The 20,211-nt window shown below is 48.9% G+C and overlaps 1 protein-coding gene across 2 annotated transcripts; it reads left to right on the plus strand.

Moving 5' to 3' along the window:
- Positions 1-1,151: 1,151 nt before the first annotated feature.
- LOC139059608 (uncharacterized) lies at positions 1,152-19,586 on the plus strand. 2 transcript variants are annotated; one of them, XR_011514237.1, is made up of 5 exons: positions 1,152-1,252; positions 3,518-3,664; positions 4,623-4,691; positions 5,735-5,815; positions 19,210-19,586. XR_011514237.1 is itself a non-coding variant. In XM_070538021.1 (5 exons), the coding sequence occupies exons 2-5, from the start codon at positions 3,612-3,614 to the stop codon at positions 19,563-19,565; spliced, it is 555 nt and encodes a 184-aa protein (XP_070394122.1). In that variant the 5' UTR covers positions 1,152-1,252; positions 3,518-3,611; the 3' UTR covers positions 19,566-19,586. The 2 variants fall into 2 exon arrangements, 1 of the variants encoding a protein (XP_070394122.1); XM_070538021.1 differs by having other exon boundaries at positions 3,518-3,660.
- Positions 19,587-20,211: the final 625 nt, after the last annotated feature.

Below are 20,211 nucleotides of genomic sequence, written 5' to 3' on the forward strand. Positions count from 1 at the left end.
TGGCGTTCTTTTAAACATAATTATGACAATACTGCACAAGCTACAAACGCATCTATAATGTTTATACGATTTAGATTGTCTGACAGATGCAGTGTACAAAACTGCAATATCTTTTTTGGCGCCCAGTTACGAATTTGTAATTTCCTTCCTTCAATATTTTCTACACTTACGAAGTGAACTTTTAGGCTAGTTTGTCTTGCGCAGCTGATGACAGGAATTAGCGGAAACACAAACAAAAGCGCTTCGTTTCGTCTTTCCTTTCGTTTTGTAAGTTACTGCACTAATTCTCATCATCTTACTTATTTGCCGCAGTTGTTGCAAGTAGTATGCAGTCTTAGCCCAAGACGAAGATTTTCACAGTTGCCATTAGGGAAGTCGGAGATCGCCTCCAGTTAAACGAAATTAATAAGTTTTGTGGAGCTGGTACATATCATTCATGTGCGATGTACTTGACCAGCGCGACATGCAAGAGTTCGTAGACGCCAAAGACTTGAAAAATTATAGACCGATCAGCTTGCTGTCTGTTGCCTACACTCTAAAAACTAGGAAGGGTATCACAGGAGTGAAACGGCCGGTTCACTCTTCAAAGCGTCGTTTTACTCTCGCAAAATGTCGAGGAGAGTGAAATGCATTGTTCACTCTCTCACCAAGGAGAGAGTAAAATGTGTTTTTCACTCCCCCCTTCAGAGAGACAGTAGAATGCCCGTTCTACTCTTGCGGCAATAGAGAACAATATATTTCGCTAGAATAGCAGCTTGGGCTTGTTGGTTTTCCATCCTGCTAGTAACAGCGCAAAATGTAGACAAGGGACGAGGCAAGAAGACACCACAAGTGCTTGTGGTGTCTTCTTGTCTCGTCCCTTGTCTACATTTTGCGCTGTTACTAGCAGAATAGAGAACAAAACGTAGCGTAATCTTCTGCTTCAACTGTAGGTGGCTGGCCCCGAACATGGCAATGTTTCATTCATGCACGCTGAGCAAAGAACACATCGTTTTGCTTCTAAGAGAACAGGCCGCCGCAGTTCAAATGGAACGCGTAGCGAGCGCTCTACTTTTTCACTCGGATTTGCTCCACCGCGCGCGCGCGCGCGCGCGCTCAAGATCGCGGAACAACACAGCACCGGAGAAAGGTGATCCGCAGCATAGGAGCTGCGATTGCCAGCCAACGGAGATCGTGTGGCAGCCATCTCGCGTCGCCACGAAAACACGACAGTCGTTCGTCATGCCTTGGATATAACAGCAAATCCTCCACGGTAAGTGAATTCTAACTTAGGTGCACATTCTCCGTATATGTCATGCTATCGCCAGGAAGTCGTCGCTGCGCTTAGCCGACGCGATTGACAAAGGACGGCATACGCGCTGTGTCTCTCGATGTCAATCGAAAAAGCCAGTCGTCGCGATAACTGCATGTGATTTTATCACTTTGCCGTTGTCCGTAAGAGCTTTAAAAATCGCAAACGCTGCCAGAACTATGGTATGTTCAATAAGACACCAGGCGAGAGGACGCTTAAAATGGTTCGTTCACCAGCCCGTGATTCCGAGCCTATGCGGAGCGTGATTAGCGTGCGTTTTGTGTGTTTGAATTTATTCAGTTTGGCAGTCTACTGTGTACGGAACGCGGTTGAACTAAGGAATCACATAACAGAAGGCGTCGTTTTGCTGGCAGCATGCTTTTTTATAAGTAAACCGCGCGCTTGACGGTGTCTCGCGCAGGGGGAATCTGCGACCACTGAAGTTACGTGCAGCACCAGTGCTAGTTAGAAACTTTGCCGCAGGCATTCAGCTGCATGCTGCAAGAGGTCAGTTGGGCGCGTTATCTTGGACTTACTGAAAACGCATGAGGAATCCATTTTTTATGCTGAAAAAAAGTATAAACCCCATATAAGCGATCTTGCGCGCGGCTGCTACAAGCGACGCGATGGAGATGGCTGTCGCGTTCGCTTGTCGCCTACAAGTCGTACTCCGTGCGAGCGACGATATTGAGCGACGCCTCCCCGGTGTTGCCGGCATGAGGGCTGCAATCATGCGTGACGCGTGCTTTAGTAATTTACGTTGATGTATTTTACGATAAAAAGTAGCATAAAATATTTGCGGAGGTATTGCCGTTGGTTCTCATCCTTGCACGTATAAAAATTGAATCATTTGCTCGTTCCGAGCGACAATCGGTAGTATTTGAGCGATGTACTACATCCAGTTCCGGCTTCGCGCTATTGGCTAGTCGCTCATAGCACTTTCGGGCGACGAGCGATGATTTACAGATTTCCAGAACCGAGCCATCTGTTCAAGCGACGGCCCGTTTTGTCGCTCGAAGCCGTCGCTCCTCGCCGTCGCGCACTAAATCGCTCTCAGTGTTTATCCCTAAGACTGAACTGTTCTTGCTCATGTATTGAAATGGTGTGATTATAGGTGGGTCTGGTTTTGTCTCCTGTTGCAGTTTTCGTGCATGGTGCGAAACTGAAAGGATGCTTATGTCTACGAACTCGGTGAATTGTCGAGCAGCTAGTTATGCATCGGCATCGAATATAACGGCTGCTGTGTGGAATTACAATTGCAAGGGCGCTTTGCATACGCTTATTGTTTTGGACATGCCTGTGCATTTGCTAATATGAGTTGGCGTGTCAGAGTTATGTCATTTGAATAGCTAAATCAGCCTTCCTCTGGGGCTTACAAGCGTAATGTGTACATTTTGCTATTACATGGCAGATCAATATATGTTTATCGCTTGAAAATTTTAGTATAGAAATAAAATATCAAAATAAACTTTTGCTTTAATTCCATGTTACCAGTCTGTCGTACACAGAACAATAGGTTGGTGTAATAAACTAATAACTGCGGTTTAACTGCAACTTTTACATGCCTTCAAGAATCTAAAATGCTAGATTTCAAACTGCAGCAGTAGTCGGCTCTGTCAAAAATGAACTCCATTGCGCACCTCGTACATGAAAATAAGTTCACGCCTTTTAGTAAGCTTAGATGCAGGCCGCAGTGAACTTTCTTGTTAGTATTGAAATGTGGGTAAGCTTGCCATAATAAGCCTTGTTGCCCTTTTTTATAGGCACATCCATATATCCATTGAACTGAAAAACAATATTTTCATCCCTACTTAGCATCATGTTTGCAGCTATAATCCTCAAATTATGGCTTCAGCAGTGGCACAACCAGGGATGGTGCGGGAGGCACACTGGGCACGTGCTTAGGATGTGTCACAAGTAGTGTTTGTGATACACCAGACTCATGACAGACCTATGATGTCTGAAAATGACCAATATTCTATTCATTAGCAGGAGTATTCTAACATTCGTGCTGAACGAGGATGAACTGTCCGTTATTTCTTTTTTGTGTAAATCTAAAATTGAAGTTAATTTAGCAGTTGACTGTTGCAGTCATTTGGATGTTTTGCATGCATTTCACTAAGAAGACTAAGAGCTAAGACTTTTTTTTATTGCCATGGCCTTGACTGTCTTGATGTTGTTTTGCACCATGCCCTCGTGTTGACTTTTGCATACGATATTTTTCAGGCACCCGCTTTATAGAACACAACAAGGCAGCTGCAAGGACACGAGGATGTGAAAGAGCCAGTGCAGCGTGACTTCACGTAGTGCAGAGGAGCCAATGCCAAAAAATCTAAATACATTGGCATGCAATTTGGACAAGAAAACTAGTATGTGGGTATATTGGGTGTACCATTTGACCAAATGTAAACAAAATCAAGATACAGTATGTTACACCAAGATGAAAATTCTCACGTGCTCCAGGCAGTTATCTTAACATGGTATACTTATGTAATGTCTCCGATTGGAAAGTCAAATCAAGTATGCTCTCTGGAGACAAACACATAGCAGCAAGTGTCATTGAAAAGTTAGAGATGTGTTTTAAAAAAGCTGATTAGTTCTGAGAAGTGACTGCTTTTTGTCTTGCCTCTCATCAGATAGATCCATGTGATAAAAAAATAGTTGTACAATGAAATTGCATATTTGCTTAGTGACATGATACATACTTGCAATGAGCATGGTGCCTGTGTTTACTATAAAAAGCAACAGCCCATGCTTGGTTAGGTTAGGCCCACTACAACATACAGGCATGGGTGATTGGCGCTTTTTTTATTTCTGTGTCGTGAGGTTTATTGACATGCGTATAGGTGCAATGGCACGCAGTATGGCTAGTACAGAAGGGGGGGGGGCAGATATATGTAGCTCACTGTACACGACACAGAGCAAAGGAAATCCGTGTTCAGCAACTACGTTAAATGCCATGTGCGTAAATTTTACAACGCTACTCATTGGAAGGGTGCACAGGTGCATATTGAAGAAAAGTTTTCCAGGGTACATAATTTAGTGCGTAATTTACACTAATTTTGCTCTAACCACAAGACATAATAATTTGAATATACTGCACGGAAAAACCTAGAGCGAATTAAATTGTGTGTCAGCTTCGTGTGTATACATATAGTCTTTCCTATGCGTTAGGTTTTTCGTGTAATGCATTACTAGTTGACAGCCTATCTTATCATGTGTACTCTGTTTACATTACAGTTGTTTATTAGTTTACTCATAGTTTTGCAACTTATGAAATGCCGGTGTATATATATTTTCAACATTTGACATAACCCTGTATGTTTTGTAGGGACAACCCAGGACGTGCATTTCTCAGCACCCCGTCAACTGCCAGAAGTGACTCGAACACAGGCCACCAGTAAGTGGACATCAGTTGCAATTTCACATTATGCAGTTGGCTGCTGCCTTGTACTGAGGCTTTTTTTTTAATGAGATGGTGGTGTCGTTCTAATGTACATTTTGACCACAAAGGTGCGATCATGTCTCACAGAGGCATATATGGTTGCTATTCTCTGCGAAGGACGTGTTCTCATGTTCGTGAAATATTTGTGTTTGGCAGTATTGTCGCCCAATGAGTCAGATATAAACACTGTAACTCGCCACTGCCGGCAAGTAGTTGCGAGAAACACAATATATTATGACGCTGTAAAGTTATTTCATTAATTCGAAGGAAAATTTTGCAGCAGGAAGAAAGGTTGCTATTCCAGGTAAACATGTCTTTTTCTCACAAGTTATTTAACCAAACTGTGGATGCGTGAAATTCGTGACTTATGAATAGATTTTAATTCATCCTTTAGTAATGCTTCTAAAAGGGACTAGAAATAGCATGTTACTACCTCTCCAATCAGCAGATCATACACTTACAGTCATAAGTGGTAGTTCCATGCAGTCTCGCACTCTATATAACCTTTCCTTTCAGCAGCATTGGAACTGGCGGCTGCGTTTTCAGAAGGAGTGCACTTGGCACTGTATATGTATGTGTGAATTCAGTTTTCTTTGTATGTGTCGGCTCACTGACACAAACAGTGCAGGAATCAGTTGTACTATGAGGCTGACGACGCCTTCTGCTGCTAGAAATGCGGCACTTCCTATTTTATAGTACTGCATGACATTTAAATCAAAGCTAGCACATCAAATGCTGTTATAGCTGTTTTCCTCAAAGAAAGCTTGTCGTTTATGGGCTGTGTTAATCTGAGCTCTCCACCGATGTTTCAGTAGTATTATCCCTTAGTGAGTGAGAGATTGGGGGCAATTAATCGTGTTAGTCTTTAAATGGTGTCCTAATTATGTGTATTTGTTCCAACAAAGTTGTCTAGATTACTTTATTGTGTAGTGTAAAGCTTATGAAACCATCAGCAACTAGTGAGTTGCTAACATGCTTATGCATTTGTCACTATACAGGTGGCACTCGGCTGTACCACTGCAGTGCTGCGGAAATTGCCAGCACCTGCGGCTTTGCAACAGCTGTTTCACAGCATGTCGGTATGTGCTGATATATAGTTATGTTGGGATGGGTTAGTAATATGGACCACTGCTACTCTGTATTGTGACAGATCCATGTGATAAGTGATGTAATGGGCTCAGTGAAAACCTGTGAATGTTTTACTATGGTACATAAAAAGGCTCTCCTTTTCGTCACTGGAGCAGGGGAGAAGAGCATAGGCACTCCTGAATGTACATATATTTCAAAACATGAAAGACGTATATATATATATATTGTAATGAAGCAGACGCGCCCCTGTGTATGTGCCGTCTGAAGAGGAAGACGAAGGGCCGTGCCGTGATCTCGAGCGACCCCGTGCTTCCGACAGCCCTTGTAGTGCCTTGTTTTGCCTAGCGTTCCACAACGTCGTGAACGAGAATAAACCTCATCGCATTTGGTGGAGGTTGCTGAGATCCTTCGCCTCGTCCTGGAGCTCCGCACTCGAACCCTGCCAACAAGATCGCCTTCCACTATGCCTGATCCCGCCACCTCGTTGCCCGCCCCACCGGCTGCCACTGTCATCTGCGCCGGCGTCCCTCGTCAGCGCGACCCACCCATTTTCAGTGGGACCGCCGAACACGACGTGGAAGACTGGCTCTCATCGTACGAACGTGTAAGTGCCCATAACCGATGGGATGACCAGTCTAAGCTGACCAACGTGCCGTTCTACCTCGCCGACGTAGCCAAACTTTGGTTCTTCAACCACGAATCAGACTTTACAAGCTGGTCCGCCTTTAAGACTCTGTTTGCCGAAGTGTTTGATCGCCCAGCTGTGCGTACGCTACGCGCTGAACAGCGTCTACGCCAGCGCGCACAGCAGCCTGGAGAAACATTCCCCAGCTACATCGAGGATGTTCTCGATTTGTGCAAGCGGGTCAATCCCAGCATGTCAGAGGATGACAAGATCAAACACATCCTCAAGGGCATCGAGGACAGCGCATTCCAGATGTTGCTGGCCAAAGGCCCAACTAGCGTATCCGTCCTCATTAACCTCTGCCAGAGCTTTGACGAGCTGCGCCGCCAACGTTCCATCGCCCGCCAGAACATCCAGCACGCCGATTCCGTCTCCAGCATCGCGGTTTCTACCGAATTCACCAACTCGACCCTCTCGCAGCATATCAAAGATTTTATCCGTGAGGAGGTGGCCAGGCAGCTCTCGCTGCTGCCTCACAGTGACGCACCTACGGCAGCTTTGCCTCCAACGCTGCAGGAAGCCATCCGAAATCACATATCTGAAGCGCTTCCTGCAGGTCCTACAACCCCCCCACCCAACCCTATGAGTGTGCCGCTGGCCCATACCAACTTTGCCAACCACCCTACGTTGCTGCCGCTCAGTTATGCAGCCGTGGTTGCACGGCCACCTGCGCAGACCACTTCCTTTCCATCGCCCATGAATCCGGCTTCATTTCAAGTTGCCCGACCGTCACCACACTTTTTTCGTCCCACCGAGACGTGGCGCACTCAAGACAACCGGCCTATCTGCTTCGCCTGCGGCATTGCTGGCCATGTGGCACGCTTCTGTCGCCGCCGCGCCTCACCTGCGTGTACCAGCTTTGACAGGCCCCGCTACGCACCACAATACGCCGCCACGCCTCCATTATCACCGCGACGTCTCAACACTGATCGCCGGTTGGAAACTCGGCGTTCCCCTTCCCCTCGTCGGCGTTCGATTTCGCCCCTGCGTCGTCGAGTTCCCACTGAAGAGGGAAACTGACTGCTGCAGTTCCTGAGGCAAGAACTGCAAATACGTCGATTTTCTCAAGACCTCAATCTTCGCCGCAAAATGTAATTACCGTTTTTGTAGAGGGAGTACCAGCAGTGGCACTAGTCGATACCGGAGCAGCCGTTTCCGTCATTCACGAGGGCCTTTGCCGCAAGCTACGAAAAGTGACTACAGCTCGCTCTGGCCTGGTGCTCGCCAATGCCAGCGCGCAGCGAATCCACCCTTCAGCTGTATGCACGGCCCGTGTCGTCATCAACGACGTTCTGTACATAATCGAGTGTTTCGTGCTACCATCGTGCTCTCACGACCTCATCATTGGTTGGGATTTCCTGTCACGTCATCATGCTGTCATTGACTGTTCACGTGCAGAAGTGTCGCTTTTACCACTATGTGAATCACTGCCGACCAGCTCTCCTCACTTTGCCGACAAACTCACTGTTGATGCCGACACAACCGTACCTCCTGAGTCGTCGATGGCTGTTGTCTTGTCGTCTGATTCCGCATCTGACGCCACCGTAGTGTTCACGCCGTCCGATATGTTTGCTCAACGCAAGGGCATTGTTCTTCCGTTTGCCGTGCTTACTGTAACCTCTGGCTCAACTGTGATGCTGGTTACCAACTACTACCAGTACCCGATCAGCCTACTGCGTGGAGAGACGGTAGGATACTTTCAAGCGGTCGACTACGTCGACGACTTCGATGTTCCTGCCGCCTCCCTCCGTCACCTTGACGCTATCGCTTCGGTCTCCGGCTCATCACCTTCAGTGGGTTTTGACAAAGCCATCGACCCTGCACTTTCCCCATCTCATCGCCGCCAACTTCTCGCTCTCCTTCACAAGTTTGTCTCTTCTTTCGACTGTCATCAGACATCACTGGGCCGTGCCACCGGTGTTTCTCACATCATCGACACTGGTTCCCACTCCCCCTTGCGACAGCGCCCGTATCGTGTCTCTGCCGAAGAGCGCCGAATCATCACGGAGCACGTGGACGACATGCTCCAACGTAAAGTCATCCGTCCCTCTCAAAGTCCTTGGTCTTCACCTGTCGTATTGGTGAGGAAAAAAGATGGCTCCATTCGCTTTTGTGTCGACTACAGACGCCTAAACAAGATAACGAGGAAAGACGTTTATCCTCTGCCTCGAATCGATGACGCTCTCGACTGTTTACAAGGCGCAGAATACTTCAGTTCCTTGGATCTGCGCTCCGGGTACTGGCAAGTTCCCATGGCCAAGCCTGACCGTCCGAAAACCGCATTCGTTACACCCGATGGCCTCTACGAATTTAACGTCATGCCCTTCGGGTTGTGCAACGCGCCTGCTACTTTTGAGCGTATGATCGACACCATCCTTCGTGGCCACAAATGGAAGACCTGTTTATGTTACCTCGACGACATCGTCGTCTTCTCAACCGATTTTCCGACGCACCTCGCTCGCCTGCATGACATTCTGACCTGTCTCGCCTCTGCCGGTCTACAGCTTAACCTCAAAAAGTGCCGCTTTGCTGCAAGCAAGCTAACCATATTGGGTCACGTTATCTCAAAAGACGGCGTCCTCCCGGATCCAGACAAGCTCCGCGCTGTTGCAGAGTTCCCAAGGCCCACGTCTATCAAAACCCTCCGAAGTTTTATTGGCTTATGTTCTTATTTTCGTCGCTTCGTACGCAATTTCGCATCCATCATGGCGCCTTTGACAAGTTTACTTTCCGCCAGTAACGGCATAGCAGCATGGTCACCTGAATGTGATGCAGCATTTCAGCAATTGCGCCACTTGTTGACCTCACCACCGATTCTTCGCCACTACGACCCTGATGCTCCCACGGAAGTCCATACTGACGCCAGCGGAGTTCGCCTTGGCGCGGTCTTAGCGCAACGGAAAGCTGGCTATGATGAATACGTCGTCGCTTATGCGAGCCGTACTCTAAAGAAAGCAGAATTAAATTACTCCGTCACAGAAAAGGAGTGTCTAGCGATCATCTGGGCATTAAGCAAGTTTCGCCCATACCTTTACGGCCGTTCTTTCGCCGTTGTTACTGACCACCATGCCCTTTGTTGGCTTTCTTCCTTGAAAGACCCGTCTGGACGCTTGGGACGTTGGGCGCTTCGCTTGCAAGAGTACGACATCCGCGTCATGTACCGCTCTGGTCGCAAGCACTCCGACGCTGATGCGCTCTCTCGCTCCCCACTGACGCCTGATTTGGCGTCGTTGTCAGCTTCCTCGTCCACCCTGTCACCGTTCACCATCCCTGACATGCTCACAGAGCAGCGCAAGGACCCATCCCTTGCAATGTTACTCGACTACCTTGCTGCTCCGTCTGATGTCCCTTCGACACGAGCACTGCGTCGCCAAGCAACCCACTTCTCAGTGCGGGACAACATTCTATATCGCCGAAACTACATGCCCGACGGACGCAAATGGCTCCTCGCTATACCTCGTCATATGCGCTCTGACGTCTGCGCGTCTTTTCACGCTGACCCCCTAAGCGCTCATGCCGGCGTCCTCAAAACTTACACAAGGTTGCGTCAGCGCTATTATTGGAGAGGCATGTACAACTTTGTGCAAAAGTACATTCAGTCTTGCACTACATGCCAACAAAGCAAAACACCTACAAAGCGTTTCACAGGACCGTTGCAGCCGCTGCCATGCCCGTCTCGTCTGTTCGACCGCGTCGGCATCGACCTCTACGGCCCGTTTCCATGCAGCGGGCGTGGAAATCGGTGGATTATTGTCGGCGTAGATCACCTTACTCGCTACGCTGAGACTGCAGCACTGCCAGCAGCGACCGCCCGTGACGTTGGTTTTTTCATCCTTCGCAATTTTGTCCTTCGCCACGGTGCTCCCCGAGAATTACTGAGTGATAGGGGCCGTGTCTTCCTGTCGGAGGGCATCCAAGCCCTCCTCGCTGAGTGCAGGATAATTCATCGCAAATCGACCGCGTACCATCCCCAAACCAACGGTCTTACCGAGCGCTTCAATCGCACACTTGGCGACATGTTGCGGATGTATATTTCATCCGACCACTCCAACTGGGACACCGTACTCCCCTTTGTTACGTTCGCGTACAATACCGCGACGCAAGCGACCACCGGCTTTTCCCCCTTTTTCCTTGTGTATGGCCGTGAGCCATCATGCCCTTTGGACACCATACTGCCGTACCAACCTGACGCTACAGAGTATACTCCGCTTTCCGAACTCGCCAAATATGCTGAAGATTGCCGTCAGCTGGCACGTGCCCTGACTAGTGAGACTCAAGAACGTCAAAAGACAAGACATGACCGTGCTCATCAACCACCGCCCAACTTTGTTCCTGGTTCACTTGTGTGGCTTTGGATACCAGCCAACATTCCTGGCCTTTCTTCCAAACTCCTGGCGCGTTATCACGGTCCATACCGTATAATCGAGGCCACTTCACCGGTCAACTACATCGTCGAGCCGCTCACCGTGTCACCAGACCTGCGTCGTCGTGGGCGAGAGACAGTACATGTCAACCGCCTGAAACCGTACTACGACCCGCTCATCTTCTCCGCGCCCTGAGTCGCCAGGATGGCTACGCTTAGCTCCCGGGGCATTGTAATGAAGCAGACGCGCCCCTGTGTATGTGCCGTCTGAAGAGGAAGACGAAGGGCCGTGCCGTGATCTCGAGCGACCCCGTGCTTCGGACAGCCCTTGTAGTGCCTTGTTTTGCCTAGCGTTCCACAACGTCGTGAACGAGAATAAACCTCATCGCAATATATATATATATATATATATATATATATATATATATATATATATATACACACACACAAACACATACAATTATACTAAAGGCAATTTTGAATTGACTTGTACAGCACAAAAATACAAAACAGACCACAGAGAAACCCGCATGTTAACAGGTTTGATACACACAATAATTCCACAGATTTGATACTTCAGGTGTGCTATATTACGCAAGGGGGAAGGGAAAGGGGAGAAAACCAGAAAAAAGAGTGGAGTGGAAAAGAAAGGAAGGAAGGAAGGAAAACTTTATTTGGTCCTGCAAGTAGTGATAATTCATCACTAAGCGGGCCGCCCCCACGTCGGGACCGGAAGGCCAAGCCTCACGGCCACATCGTGAGCCTGCTGGACAGCCCAGAATTGTTCATCCAGGTCTGGGCTGCGAAGTGCAGCTTCCCACCTGGACGCATTCTTGATCGCCGAGTCTTCAATTATTTCGCAAGACCAGAGCATGTGTTCGAGCGTGGCTAAAGCACCACAATCTTGGCAGTAAGGCTCTGTATACGTCTCTGGATAAAACATGTTCAGTCTTCGTGGGCAAGGATAAGTACCAGTCTGTAGTAAGCGTAATGTGAGTGCCTGAGCCCTGTTTAGTTTAGGATGCGGCAAACTGTAAACCCTGCGATTAAGAAGGTAATACTTCGTGATTTCATTGTATGTGGAAGGGGAGTCTCTATTCTCGGGGAGTACCGCCACGCCGTTGCGCGGGGCAGAGCGGAGGGTAAGATCTCGCGCTGCCTCATGAGCGGACTCATTGAGATTCGGAGGGGCTCCCTCGATCATCCCAAGGTGAGCAGGGAACCAACATAAGTAATGTTGAGAGATCTCACATGTCTGCATAATTTTAAAAGCAACCTTAGCCACCGTGCCCTTCTCAAAGGCCCTAACTGCCGACTTTGAATCGCTATATACAAAAGGCCTGCGCCTGTCAACCAAGGCGAGCGCAATAGCCGCTTGCTCCGCGACCTCTGGCCTATCAGTCCGAACGGTAGCAGCGTTAACGAGACTGCCCTCATTGTCCACGACAACTATGGTAAACACCTTTCTCTCCTCGTTGAAAGAAGCATCGACGAAGCCAACCTTCTGATTCTCATCACGAATGAGTCTCAGTAGGCAAGCTCCCCTTGCCTTTCTTCTACCAACATTTCGCTCTGGATGCATGTTCCTGGGAACAGGCTTGACGTGATACCGATTACGGACCTTCACGGGAATACCGACATGAAGCTGCGAAATCTTCTCCTGAGGAACCCCTAACTCTCTCAGAATCTGCCGACCCGTGCTAGTCGTAGAGAGACGCACCATCTGCGTCCTCTCCTGAGCCTCAGCTATCTCATCCAAGGTATTATGAATTCCCAGCTGGAGAAGTCGGTCGGTGCTGGTGCACATTGGCACTCCCAACACTTTCTTCGTGATCTTCCTAATCTGCGTGTCAAGCTTTTCCTTCTCCGATGGTTTCCACTTGTGCATGGCCGCCACATAAGTAAAGTGACACAATACAAATGCGTGCATAAGTCTAATGAGACTGTCCTCCTTGAGCCCCGTCTGCCTGTTGGCCACCCTCTTCACTAGGCGTACCGCATTTTCTGTCTTGGCAATGATCTTCTGGATCGTCATCGTGTTGGCGCCGTTTGACTCAATAATCATCCCCAGAACCCTAATCTTATCTACCCTAGGTATGAGATTGCCATTTCTTGTACGAAGCTGAATGCTCAGCTGGTCCACGGGGATCCATCCCCTTGGCTTGCGTCCCCTTCTAGTGGGACTGTACAGCAACAGCTCCGACTTAGAGGGGGAGCACCTTAACCCCGTCGGGTCCAAATAATTCTCAATTACATCTACTGCCTCCTGCAGAACACTTTCGACATAGCCCTCACTACCACCGGGACACCATATGGTCACGTCATCTGCATACATGGTGTGCCTAATCCCCTCAATCTCCAAGAGCTTCTTGGTCAATCCGACCATGGCCAGATTGAACAATGTGGGCGAGATGACGGCCCCTTGAGGAGTTCCCCTGTCTCCAAGATTGAACATCTTTGACTCCAGCTCCGCAACCTTCAAGGTAGCCTTCCTTCCTGACAGGAAGGACCTGACATAGTCATGAAAGCGCGCGCCGAGGCCAAGATCCGAAATGGACTTAAGGATATAAGAGTGGCGAACGTTGTCAAAAGCCCTCTCCAGGTCCAGCCCTAGGATGGCCTTAACGCCCCTTCCATCTCCATCAATGACCTGATGCTTGATGAGCTTCATTGCGTCTTGAGTCGACAACCCAGCCCTAAAACCAATCATAGTGTGGGGGTAGACCTGGTTCTCCTCAAGGTACCTTGTAAGCCGATTAAGCACCGCATGCTCGGCTACCTTGCCCACACACGAAGTGAGCGAAATAGGCCTTAAGTTATCGATGCTCGGGACTTTGCCAGCCTTGGGAATCAGCACCGTGAGAGCTGTCTTCCACTGCTCCGGAACCACCCCGTCTCTCCACATAGCGTTAACCTCCCCGGTAAGGTACTTGATTGACCTATCGTCCAGATTTTTCAAGAGCTTGTTCGATATCCCGTCCGCTCCGGGAGCCGACTTGCTCTTAAGGTTATGCAAAACCGTGCGTACCTCTTCCACAGAAAAGTCTTCATCTAGGGAAAAGTTGTCCTCTCCCGTGTAGACCTGCTCCGTTAGAAAAGCATCCGGGTCCGCAACAGGAAGGTATTTGTTGGCCAGCTTTTCAACCAGCTCTTCCTCTGAGGCAGACCCCACTGCTTCGTGTACAGCTCTAGCAAGGACGTGCCCCTGACTAACCCTCGTATTGGAGTCGTTCAGCAAATGCTTAAGCAAGCCCCACGACCTCCCGTTGCGCACCTGCTCGTCCACCGAGTTGCATACCTCATCCCACTGTTGCCTAGACAAAAGCTTACAGTGCTCCTCAATCAGCTTAATCAGCTCAGAAATTTTTTTGCGCAGCCTTCGATTAAGCCTCTGCTTCTTCCACTTCGCCAGCATAGACTGCTTGGCTTCAATCAGATGGGCTAGCCTGCTATCAATACTATCCACCTCCAAATCCGTAGTGATCTCCTTCGTAGCCTCCTTTACATCCTCCCTCACCTGGGTGACCCAATCCTCCAGGAACGGCCGGTACAGGCCTTCGAATACCTTCCCCCTTTCTCCTCTCTCCTCCCGGATCATCCGAAACTTATCCCAGTCTATAAACGTTAACGCCCTAGGGCGCCTACCCTCAACCTCAAAAACGACTTGGTTAATATAATGATCACTACCTAGGTCTTCGGCAAGATTGCACCAACTAGGCTTGGCTGCGTTTTTTACAAAGCAGAGGTCTGGGGTAGTATCCCTACACGTCGACGTCCCTATACGTGTCGGAAAGGCAGGGTCAGTGACCAGCATAAGGTCAAACTCCGCAGCGTTCTGCCAAAGGTCTCTCCCTTTTACTGTGTCATGCTTGTAACCCCACACGTGATACGGAGCATTAAAATCCCCAGCCACGATCAGCGGATGGTCCCTGGCAAGCTTAGAAGCCTTCTGCAGAAGCAGCTTGAATCTCTGCACCCTGTCCCTCGGGGCACTATACACGTTCAGAATAAACACGCTTTTCTTGTTCACCCGGTTAGGAATCACCTCAATCATGACATATTCCAGGGAACTTAAATGTATCTTAAGGTCATGGATCACATGCGTCCGTTTGCTATCCAACAGAATGCAGGTCCCCCGAGCTTTGGATCCGCCGAAGACGGTTCGATAGCCCGTCAGAGAAACTTCTTCCGTCATTGTCTCCTGCAGTAGAATAGCCTGCGGCCTACCCTTACACGCGCGAATATACTGCTGTAGAGGCGCCCGTTTACGAGCATACCCCCTACAGTTCCATTGCCACACACAAAAAGCCTCATTTTGTCGCGCCATGTTGAAGCATTTGCTGCGAGCCATCTTGCTGAACCTGAGACTTCCCTGTCGAGGAACCAGCCGACTGAGATCCGGACCTAAGAAGGGGAGGGGCACTCAGACTGGATTTGTTTTCGAACACCTCTAATCTACATTGCAGCTCCTTGAACCTTCCATCAATCGAGCCGAGCGACTCTGTGAGACGCGTATTCAGCTGCGCCAGACCATCATTGACCTGCTTAACACTATCTACAACACTCGACAGCATCTCCTTCACTTCAGATCTCAACTTCCTCGACGCGGGCTCCGCCTCATGAGTCATCGCCTTCCTCTTTGAGGGGCGCGACCCACTAGCCTCTCCTACATCAGCAAAATCCATGCTCTCTATGGGCTCAGGCATTGCCCTCTCTGCAGGTGCAGGTCCTGCCAAACCCTTAAGGGCCGAGATTTCCGCCCTAAGCAGCCTCACCATTTCTCTCAACTCTGCGTTTTCCTCTTCTAGCCTCTTGAATCTCGCCTCATTCTTGCTTTGCTCTGGCCTTACCAAACTAGGCATCTCCGTTCGAGCACTTGTGCGCTCCGTCCAGGTAGTACCACTTGCCGCTCCATCGGTGCCCTTGCCTTGTAGACCCTGCAGCACACCACTCTTGCGCACACCTTGTCCCGACGTCCCATTGGGGCCACGCGCAGTCTCAGTTCCCAACTGCCCGTCCAGTCCGAAGCGCACCTTAGACGCCGATCTGCTCCCAGACCGGCCACCGGAGCGGCTGCGAGATGCTCTACCTGGTCTCCTTGATCTTGATCTTGAACGTCGACGCCCACGATCTTGTCCTTGCCCGCTCTCCAGCGTCTTGCCCAACGTCGGGAACTGGCTGTCGTCGTACCTGAAGCCTCCCTTCTCTTCATCCTCCGCCTTGATGTCCGCCATAGCCCGCTCAAATCGACGGCGCCGGACCACATATGGGGTACGGAACCGCTGCTGGCACTCCTTGGCAGCCGTTATATGCTCTCCCCCACACAGTTCACACTTGGGCGTACACCGGTGGGCCTCACTGGGATTGGTTAAACCGCAGCCCCTGCAAACCACTTCTTCCGGCGAGGGGCAGACGTCAGCGCGATGCCCCAGCTTTCCACAAGCATAACAAACATCAATCTGCTTGCGGTAAAGCGTGCACCTAACCAGCGCGTTACCATAGCGAACGTAGTTGGGCACCTTGTATCCATCGAAGGCGATGATGACCGTACCCGACTCCTTGATGCGTTTTGCCGCCAGGGCCAGGGGATTACGCGGGTTGACAATCTTGCGACTGAGCGCTTCGGGTCCCTCGCTGAGAGGAACATTTCTTATGATTCCCTTGCACGTTTCATGCGGCGCCGCACGATATGCCGCAGCTTCATGCATGTGCCCAGCAACGCATAAATCCTTGATCCTCACGTACTTCGCAGCATTTTCTTCTTCCGGCGTGCTAACCACCACAATATTCTGCTGATAATTGGGGCAGATCGTGTCCGCTTCTCGCTTTACCTCGTCTATGCAAGCAGCAGCCGCGATTGCATCAGCCACCGTGGCCGCACCAATTTTAGCAATATTCAGACCTCCCCTAATCCTGACGATAATCTTGATATCATTCTTCGGCAGCGGAGGCATTTTACCGCGAAGGATGATACCCTTCTTGACGCTAGCAGGCGAGTTTGGACTCACTTTGCCGTTATTGGGTCCCGGCCCGCCGTTAGGGCTAACAGCGTTGCCGCCGTATGATGGCCTTGGCTTGGTCGTAGAATTCCTCTGGGTGTAAATTTTCCAGCCAGCATCCTCCGAAACGTCTTCCGGAGCAATATCTTTGCCTTCCACAGCGTATTCCATCATGACAAAAGCGTCAAGCGGCCGGGGAACCGGCGCGGCCCACGAGCACGGCGGGCTCGGCGATAAGGGTTAACACCTCCGGCGGCGTAGTCTAGACGAGAAAGGCCGTAAAACCAAGTACAGTCCACTCACTGAAGAAGGTCCTATATCGCGGTATACCGTGTAACTTCGCGGATCCGCTGAACACAGAAATAGGCCCCAAAGAGGGAAAAATCCGGTCAAAACTGCCCATAAAGCGGGAGCCGACGCGGGGACACGTCTCACTACTTGTAGTGGGGCAAGAGCTTTCTGGAAAAGAAAGGAATCGTGCCAAAAAGCATGAGAAACATCGTGCAGCCAGGATCGCCAGCAGGACATTTAAAAAGCACTCTGATAAAATTACATACAGGGCAACCTTACGTATTGTTTGTTTCAATCAACTCAGATCACATGCAGCCATTTTTGCAATCAAGTTGTTTCCTTATGTCATGAGGGAATGATGTGGGCCCAAAAAACTGTTTAGAGCTGAAGGATTATGTTCCATGCTAGCCTCATTACCTGCATTTTATCATATTGTTATCAGCTGCTTATGTTAGGGACAAAAAGTAAGAGTACGAGCTTTTTCCTGATTCGCCATTCCACACAACATGTCATTGTGACTAATGTACATGCAGATGATCCATAGATGAAAAATATTCAGTACAATAGAATCTCATTACAAGATACACTTGGTTGTAAGAGACATCTGAAAATGGTTTGGTTGGTTTTCCAATGCTTCCCACTTTAACAACACTGCACACAAGAGACACCTTTGTTACCAACGACTTTTTAAGTATTCCCTACTTCGAAGGGACACAACCCAGACACACTCACTTCATGCACCTGGTGTGCTGTGAAGGGCGTAAAGATCACGCAATTCTCACTCAAGTCAATTGTGCATGTCTCTTAAGCATGAACTAGAAAAGGAGGGCAACGAGGACAGTGCAGGGCAGAAAGTGTCGACAGTTGAAGCTGACGAGCGTCTAAGAGCACCTCAAAGGCACTGCGAGCAACAAGGCTTGCAAAGTGAAGTGTTTAACTTCCAGAGGTTAGGAAGGAAGCTAACACACTCTACAGTCACTAAAAAGCTGTGAATGTTTTCTTTAAAGGGCCCCTAAACCACCCAGGTTGAAATTTAGTTGCGGTGTTGCAGTTGTACATGTTAAGGCAACGAACACGTAGCCACGAGAATTTTTCGAAACGGTGCAGTAATAGTGGAGCTACGTGTTTGATTATCGAAAAGTAGTCCCCGCTCATTTTACTCTTTCGTGTGGTACACGCCATCTGGACAGTATCGTCTTTTCCTCGCCGAATACACCTCCAAATGTTACGGGACAGGCCATCACCAACGAGCTCTGTTGCTGCCACGCAGGCCCGTCGTCCTGCGAGGGGTGGCGCTAATGACCTCGCCAATACAATGGATCTGTATGGTGACTCTAGCTGAAGAGCCTCATAGGGAGACCCTCCTGTTGGCGTTTCTGTTCTTTGCCCCCATTGGCTGCCCACAATAGCATCGCGAGCAACGCGACGAGGAAGAAGGAGTGTGTATTTGCTTGCAGGCCTTGCCGGCAGTCGTACACTTTCGTTGGACCACTCGACAGCACCGGAAACTGGTGACATCATCAGAGACAGCCTGGTGATGTCAGGACAAATTGGGGGGTGCAGGATAGGTCCAGAGATGCGCACGGGGTCGTTTTCTTCATTTTGTGGTGCTCCCACAGGTGCTACACACTGTGGCGTTTGGCATCGTCAATTGTGACGGCATTCTGATTTTGATGCGTGTGTTTACTTGAAATGTTCAAAAAATGTCGAGGAGTGGTTTAGGGGCCCTTTAAGCCACCCTGAGCAATTATTCCTTCAGATATATCTAAACATACTTTAGTGATGATGCATAATAAAGTGATCTAGTCTGGCTCCTCAGTGTTTTAAAATTTTTGGCTTCAAGAGACATGTTTCCCGTGCCTCTTGAGTATCTCTTCTAATGAGGCTTAACTGTAATGTACACACACAATTGTGCAACTCCTCCTGCAAGTATTATTCAATAAGCCTGGTCACTGATGTGCAAAGCTTGTGGTTAAGTTTTGATGTCCATACTGTTTAGAGCTATGTTTATTAATTCAGGCTGTTCTTATTGACTCTTCGATGCAGGAGACAATGCCTACGAAATTATTGGCCCTGATGACGAGAGCCCTCAAGGGGCAAACGACATCTCTGTTGCAGAAGAGAGCCCGATACCACCTGAAGTTACCATGACAGGTGGCACGGCAGCAATAGATACAGAGACGGCCATGTCTACTGCAGCTGCAACAGTGTACGAGGCAAGCAGCAGTGTGTCAGCATCAGCAGCAGTGTCAGAAGGAAGCGCACCAGGCCTGGTAGAGCAACATGTGTGTTATCAATGTGACTTTTTTGTAGTGCATACAACTCATTTGCTCAACATACAAAAGCTTTTCACCACGACTGTGAGCCAGTGTTCTTGTGCAGCAAGTGCAAGACTAAGTTAAGTGTTATAACACAGTACAAGCATCACTTTAAGATATGCAAAGATATTACAGTTGCCTCCCCAGCCAGCCCACATAGCGACAACAATGTGGAACATATGGTGGGACACACCTCTTCCCCATTAGAAGATAGTAGAGACTGTCAGTGTTGTTGCTAGATTAACTGGTCTTTGTAGGCAACTAGAAGGACAACACAGGTGTCATAAGATTGTTGTTTATGTTGTTGTTGAAGAGGTAAAATAGAAGTTTGATGCAGCTGAAGTGCCAACTGATATTGAGAAAATCAAAAACAACCACCTGAGAAATCAACACTATCGGAATTTGGGTATCTATGTGCCGCCAACTCTGGTAAGGATGGCATAGGACAGAAGTGTGATGAAAATCACACAGACACTGCTGTTCCAGCACTGGTCACAGTGAGCAGTGACTTGTAGGGCAAGAGAGTCAACTGAAACGAACATTATGGCATAGTGTCATGCTCCCATGTGACCACTTTCCATGTTATTTTGCATGATACAGCTCAACCTTCAGAAACGAGACTGCAACTTGTCTGTAAAAAGCTTTCACAAAAAATTATTCATAACACTATTAACACAGCAGTATCTTCTTTTTTTGTGGGTTCGAGGTTCCCCGGTGTCCATTAATGCAA

Source organism: Dermacentor albipictus, chromosome 4, assembly GCF_038994185.2.
Source record: "Dermacentor albipictus isolate Rhodes 1998 colony chromosome 4, USDA_Dalb.pri_finalv2, whole genome shotgun sequence".
NCBI classification, from domain to species: Eukaryota; Metazoa; Arthropoda; class Arachnida; order Ixodida; family Ixodidae; genus Dermacentor; species Dermacentor albipictus.